At 43.6% G+C, this 7,500-nt stretch overlaps 1 protein-coding gene across 1 annotated transcript; it reads right to left on the bottom strand.

Moving 5' to 3' along the window:
• Positions 1–2,120: 2,120 nt before the first annotated feature.
• Positions 2,121–3,518, bottom strand: LOC138046209 (uncharacterized). Its single transcript, XM_068892887.1, has 2 exons — positions 3,010–3,518; positions 2,121–2,589 (listed from the first exon to the last, which is right to left on the bottom strand). Exons 1-2 carry the CDS (start codon positions 3,516–3,518, stop codon positions 2,121–2,123), a joined length of 978 nt encoding a protein of 325 aa, XP_068748988.1.
• Positions 3,519–7,500: the final 3,982 nt, after the last annotated feature.

Raw genomic sequence — 7,500 nt, 5'->3', positions numbered from 1 at the left:
CACTTTGGCCTTACACAGCCAGTATTGACCCTCGGATTTACTATGGATAGTGGTGCTAACCATACTATTAGAATACTCTCTTTGTGTTCTCTGCAATAATTTGTCATTTAAATAAAACTCAAAGGTCGCTAACATGGAAACTATATTCTCGCCCCTTACTGTGCATGTCAGTGGGATGACAAATTGCTCCGTTCTTCGTTTGGTGGAGGATCGCTAACGGAGACCTGGATTTTGGCCACTTCGCCTTCAGTGACTCTAGATATCTTTTCTATTGGTTCAAGGGTCATGCAGGATCCGTTGCGAGGGTAAAGACAACCCTGACCAAAACGAACCCATCCAAAACTGCCATTTTACAAATAAAGACATTATGCATATGATTGAGTAAACATTTGTTTAATATACCATAGTTCTAAATTGCATTCTAAAAACTCGTATTTCATTCGTGAGAGCAATCTCTCATGTGACCATCTAACAAATAGTGAGGAAACATTCTGTGGCAAATGGGGCATTGGAATTTGTCAACTGGTCGAATCGAACGCCTCAGGGGGCGTATCCAATAGGGAAGTCTCATTTAGACCTGCTCGAGTTCGGCAAGTGCTGAGCGACGACGATACTCACTGCATCAATTCCCTGTATCATCCCTTCAGTCGTGTATGTTCGTTTATTTCTAATTTTAACCTTACTTGGATTTTTTGTTATTGATGCACGGTATCTCTTTTTTCATTGCATTCCTTTTTAAAATCCCTCTCGAATGTTTTGAGACCTTCTTGAATTAACTTATTTTCATCTCGCAATTCCTTCAATTGCTTCTGTAAGACCTCACACTCTTTAATGACTTTGGAACAACTCATACGCAAACTATTCACTTCTCCATTTGAGATTTTTGACCTCCAAGTCGCGGTCCCAGAGAACTTGTCCAGTTCGATTTACCTGCTCCTGTAACTGCTCTTTCTCTTGTTCCAGAATAGAAACACAAGGCTATTGTAATCTTCGGTATTTTTGGTTTTTTCATTCAACTTCTTCTCCAAGTCATTTCTCTCCTGTTTGGCTTGTTCCATTTCTGCCATGAGCGCATTCACTTTTTCAGCTTCGAGATTGCGTTGTTCATTGACAAATTTCTGCAAATCTCGGACTTGACGGCGTAATTTATCATCTTTTGCAGTATCACTTTCCTTTCCTGAACTTTTCTCTTTTTCTATTAGTTTTTTCCATATTTTTGCCTTGAAGTGTTTTGTGGTTGTCGTCCGCATCGTCACTGTCACTGTCACCTTCACCTTCACCCCAAACACCATCGTTTCCCCTTTCTTCCAAGTCTTCATTGTCATTACCATCGTTGTCGTCATTTTTTTCTTTAAAACTTTTGCTCTCCTCGTCCCAAACCTGACTCATGACCTCTTTAGCTGCCAAAGTTTACAGATTTCATCTGGTGCACATAAACTATCCTTTTGCCCTCTTGCGACTGCATTGTCCTTTTTAGAGTCTCATTTTTGGTAACGATGGTTTCGCAAAGTATTTGGCTTCACGTTCAGCTTCCTCGGTAGCTCTGCGTGCATGTTCGGGAAATAAGTACATGCTCGAAGCTCTCTGGAACACAACAGTCGATTGATTGACACACCCAATTTTCACAGCACTTGCAATTGTTTGTTCTCATCTGGTATAACAAGCAACAAGAAGATGCCATAAAAACCTACAAATATGCTGCAAATTAGTCTCTAAAATAAAGAACCGATGAAAAGCCAGTTTTTACTCACCATTTGATGAGAACACTGTCACTACAGTAAGCACAAATCAATTCACAGTCGGAAGTTTGCCAAGCAAAATCACAAACAGGTTCGCTAAAAGAAAAATCAGCTCCCGCCGCATGCTGGTACATCGTTAGGATTGGCATGGACTAATAAATAGGGAAACTTTTTTTGAGGAATAGCCTCAACATCCCGGGGGTGGGGCTGAACAAAACGGAAAGCTAAACATTCTCTACATTAAAGGTTCTCAACTTCAAAGGTTCAGAGTTCTCATTGTTCAAGAGTTCTCGGTGCTTCTTTAAGGAGGCACAATTCTGTCACAGGACGGACAAGCAATGAGTTCTTCGTCTTGACTTCTGCGGTTCGTACAAATGCGTCTTAGCCAGGAAACACCCTGGTTACATGACCAAACATCCAGTGGCATCGTGGTACACTGTTATCCACAATAAGAACGAGGTCATTAGCAGCTAGATTCCTCTTGTTCAGGAGCCACTTATGGCGATGCTGCAAAGTAGGCACATACTCCTGAAGCCATGAAGACCAAAAACAATCATAGAGAAACTGCACGTGTCTCCACTGTTTGCACGTGTACAGCTCTTCCTTGGTGAAGACACCGGGAGGTACGACCAGGTTTCGTCGCTGCAACAGGAGATGATTGGGGGTGAGAGCCTCCATATCGTTGGAATCATCGCTGGCAGGACACATAGGACGGCTGTTTAAAATAGACATAACTTCAGCAAAGATGGTACGCAAGGTTTCCCGCTCATAAAGAGCACCTCGGTCACCAAGAACACTTTTCATAGCCTTCCTCACGCTTCTAATGAGCCTTTCCCAGACGCCCGGCTTTCTGTCGGAAGTTTAAAATGCCACTCAGGAACAGCGCACCTGTACCAATCTGTCTCAGTTCTCTCCTGATTATACCATCATCCAAATCTTGAATTGAACGGCTAAGTTCCTCCTCAGCACCCGTAATATTCGTCCCATTGTCCGACCATATTTTCTTAGGACTTCCACGCACTAAAATGAATCGGCGCAATGCTTGAATAAACACGTCCGTTTTCAATGAACCAGCATACTCAATATGGATCGTTCTACTATTGAAACACGAAAATACATCCATACACCTTCACAAGGCTTCGGCTGCGTTTCACATGGAAGGGTTCAAAAAAATCTAAACCCGTGTATGTAAATGGTGGCTGATAGGGTACCAATCTCTCTGCTGGAAGATCTGCCATCACTTGCTGCATAGCAGGCGCATTACGCTTACGGCAACACACTTTTATTCAACACCTGGTGAACCAGCGATCTAGCTCTCAACATCCAATAACACTGACGTACCGCAGACAACACATGCTCCCGACCAGAATGTCCCAGGATATGATGGTAGTAACGAACTATCAATGTGGACACCGGGTGACTCTTCGGGAGGACCACAGTGTGAGCTGCTTCAAATGCAATGGGTGCACGATGAATTCTTCCCCCAACACAAATGACATCATTAACCAAGATTGGGCTTAGATTGGCTAGCTTGCTATTACTCTTTACTTGTCCACCCCCTTTAAGAGCCACATACTCTTCATGAAAGCATTCTCGCTGGACAACGCGCACAACTTCTCTGCTTGCCGACTGTAGTTCAGAAAGAGTCGGGGTCATTACAGGTACAGCATTATGGGTTTCCCTCCGACACCACTTGATAAAGCGCAGCACCCAAGACATCACTCCCAATAAATGGATCCAGGATGAAAGACGCTGCAAAAGGAGATCAACTTGCGACATGTTTACGCTTAACAGGACGTTTGAGGACTTTCAAAGTTCCTTGTTGTCATCTTGTACTTCTCTCACAGACACTGATGGCCATGTATGTTCTGGTTGCCAGAGGAATTCTGGGCCTGTCCACCACCGACAATCTGCTTGGAAATACTCAGCACTGACACCACGTGAGCCTTTATCAGCTGGATTCATAACACCGGGAATGTGATGCCACTGTTCAGGAGAGGTCGTTTCATGCATCTTAGACACACAATTCGTGACAAAGGTTTGAAATGGACGCGTTTCTTTCTTGATGTATTGTAAGGATGTCATGGATTCAGACCAGAAGTATGTTTCATGGACTTGGAAGTCAAGTTCTTTCAGGATTGTCTGGCTCATACGTGCTGCCAACACTGCAGCCTGTAGCTAAAGCTGAGGGCTAGGCCACTCCCTTATGGGTACTTTTCGGGCTTTCCCCATAACAAAGGAACAATGGGTCACTTCACGCTCATCAACAAATCTTAAGTAGGACACAGCGGCATAGCCATGCTGGGAGGCATCAGCAAAGGTGTGTAGTTGAATCGTCACCCGTGTTGCAAGAGTCTGGGTTTTGTAACACCTTGGAATCTTGATTGTGATGACATGCGGTAACTGCTCAAGCCACCTTCGCCACTGCATGAGGTATGCTTCTGGGATTTCTTGGTCCCATGGGAGCTTCTTTCTCCAGAGTTGTTGCAACAGGATCTTGGCTGAGAACACGGGAGAGAGGAACCCCAATGGATCAAACCGAGAGCTCACCGTTGAAAGTACTCCCTGCTTGGTAGATGGCTTACACATTACTATGGTTTTGAACTTGAAAGTAATGGATTGCGCATCCCAGTACACACCCAATGCTCGTTCCGTTGGTTACTGATCCAGATATAGATCCAGATTGGGACTTGCTCTCAACTCGGATGGAATTGATTGTAGCACTTCACGACTGTTACTCGCAAACTTTGTGAGATGAAAGCCACCTTCCTTCAATAACTTGGTTGGGTCTGATGCGAGGTGATAGTCAGGAGGCAGATGGCACAAATACGATTTTTGCTAAACATATTGGGTAGAAGCAGGAAACCTAACTTTAAAATTTTGTTTTTTAACCCTGATGAACAATATTGCTGTTTCCGCCTCGAAATCTTCGGACTTCGGTCACAACGGGTGGTTTTCTTCCACGCTTTGATCCCACAACATGGAAACGAGGCTGAATCTAAAAGACTCACAAAAGCTAAGAAAGAGACCACCAAAATCCAGGATATTAGCAAAAAACTATTGCATTTACGTGATCGGCATCGTATTGACAACGAGATCCATATAAAAATAATGGGTCACATGTCCCGTATGTGCTTGTCACGCACCAAAAGCTGACAAATATCAAAGAAAGGCGACAATTTGTTATTAGGCTTTACATTGCCGTTCTTATTTCACTATAGTCATCTAGAATACTAATATTTCTGAAGTCTGAACAAACAGAACGTTTTCCTCCCTGGTGCAACATGGAACCAAGGCTAAATCACGACAGTGTCAAAATAATGAAACAGCTGACAGATTTGAAGATTTATAACACGTCGTTAAGCTTCTCGGCTGTTGGAAATCACTGCCCAAATAAATTAGATGAGGCAATTTGTGTGAAAATAATAAACTTTTTTTCTGGCGCGTAACAACGTTTACTATACTCGTATCTCGTTTTAGTGAGCCCAGGACCAACTTCGCTAAACTTCACCCTCGTTTGTTGAGTGTTTTCGTAGTGTTTCTTCTTGCTACTAAGATATTAGTTATCAACTTCGTCAAACTTCTCGGTTTGCGAAGTGCTTACAGTATATCTGTAACATTTGCATCCCTTAGAGCACTGAAGGGCTAAGCAAACGCAAGTACATCTTTGGTTGGCACAACAGTTGCCTTCACGTATACAACCAGAAAATGCCAATTCCAAACATGCTGCAGATATTACCTCCTGCATCATAAGCTTGGGCTTTAAAACTCCTTCTTTGTCGTAGAACCATCCATTACCGTCTGGATTAGGAAGTGGAGGACACAGTTGAAGGGCCGTCTTCCATATCAGGACCTGGTGGTTGACTTATCATAAGTGGAGTTGCAAATTATCTTGCATCAGAGGATTGGAATCAAGGTTCTTTGTGTTTTTCGAAATGCTGTTGCCCTCTCCATATTGATTGACATGGACTTCTTGTGTGCCTTTATTGTAGAGTTGGCAGACAAATGCCTCAGCATCTGCAAGTACATTAGCATTAGCATAGCTTCCTTCGCCAAGGTGCTCAAGCAGCTTCACTGAAGGACTGTCAAAAGCTTTCCGTGCTTTTTGTTTACCTGTACTGACAAACTGGCTCGTAGTATCGCATCCAGTTAAGGCATGAAATGCTAGCAGAGACTTTCTCTTTCTTCCGGCAATGTGATCTTGTGAACTGGTATGTAACACGTTCTTCTAGAAGTTCCAGAAAACATCCATATGTTTTGACAAAGATTTTCCCTGTGTGCCAATAGGAGGACAAGAACATCTGTCACGACACAAAACGTTAACCTGGCTGTAGCCTCTAACTGTTGCATCTCTGGCATGGAGAATAATTATTGTATCTGCCTCTTCATGTTTAGAAGCCAGTCCTTCAAAGTCTTCCCTTGACTTATCAGAAGACCATACCTTCAGTATGTCACTGAATCCACCACTAACAACCAGCTCACGACGAGGATATGCAATGTAACTCTCTGACATTTTCGTGCACAAAAAATGGGCAAGACTGGCCTTGATGTCCTCTAGGACAGTAAACCTACCCCAGTCGCCAATCCTCTGTTCCTGGCTCTCCACATTCCTCCTGATGCCTTTGCTCTTCCCTCCTTTGCGATTTCTTCGTGTTCCTCCTTTGATAGAATTTGGGAGATAGCGATCAAATACTACGTCAACTCTAGTACAGTTTTCAGAGAAGTGGGAGATAACATACTCACTGAACTTGTCACACCACTCTCGAAGCATCTTTGCACCAGAGGCATTGGCCAGAGATTGAACAGCTGCCATCCCATCGATAATAGTACATGTCTCACTCTGGCTGACAGGGCGCTGGCTCTGAGAAACATTCTGTTGTAATATCTTGCTCAAATCTGACTTCCCTGATGCTTCCCTAAGACTTCTTTGGGATTGGCAATTGAAAGCGGGACAGGAGAAAGTTCTCTTTGCAACAGTTCATCTACATCAACGTTACGACCAGATTCTAAGGCTACCATGACACGTCTCAAGAGATCTCTGTCTGCCTTTAGCGTAACCGTCTTGTTGTTATCCAAAGAAACTGGTACACAGTGCAAGGTTTCAAATGTCTTGAGGTTCTGTTGTTTGACACGCCGTGAAACTTGACGTCTTTCTTTATTAGCCTGTCTTGCACAAACTCTTTTACGATGGTCTTGCCAATTTCTTCTGTGCTTCTCCCAGGTCTCTATGACTGTCAACCTCTTTCCCACGGACGTTAAACATGGTTTTCGTGTCCTCCGACAACTTGGCTCTCTCGTTGTAAGTTAAACACCAACGATCTCTTGCAGAATCTGTTCGAGTGATTCCAACAAGCCCTCCTGCCACCTTACTGGAGCGATTCACATGCTCTAGCGCTTGGTCATCGGGAATCTGGTTGAACGAGTTTTCCTTTGTCACAAAATCCCCACACAGGAATGCCTCGTAAACCTCTGGCGCTGTCTTGGGGAGCAACTTCATGTCAGCTAGAAACACAACACCCCATCTAGTGTAGTTGACGTGGTCAAATACAGCAAACCAGGGAAGCATCTCGGAAAACGAGGACAGGTACAGATCCCATTCTCCTTCTCGGATTACCCGAGTTAACCTCAGAAGAATAGACACTAAGTGCATGTATTGCCTCCAGTAGCAGAATGTTGGATAATCCTTATGCGCTGCATCAAATTCTTTGATGACCTCTGCAACTTGTAATAATAATGATAGAAATTAATAATGATGATTCAC

This window comes from Montipora capricornis, chromosome 4 (genome assembly GCF_036669925.1).
Source record: "Montipora capricornis isolate CH-2021 chromosome 4, ASM3666992v2, whole genome shotgun sequence".
Taxonomy (NCBI): domain Eukaryota; kingdom Metazoa; phylum Cnidaria; class Anthozoa; order Scleractinia; family Acroporidae; genus Montipora; species Montipora capricornis.
This window is presented reverse-complemented; position numbering and strand designations above follow the sequence as displayed.

Coding starts and splice junctions, on each gene's coding strand:
- LOC138046209 (XM_068892887.1), bottom strand. CDS start 3,518: ATGTCGCAAGTTGATCTCCTTTTGCAGCGTCTTTCATCCTGGATCCAT. Junction 2,590..3,009: donor TTGAATAAAAGTGTGTTGCC/GTAAGCGTAATG, acceptor AACTTCCGACAG/AAAGCCGGGCGTCTGGGAAA.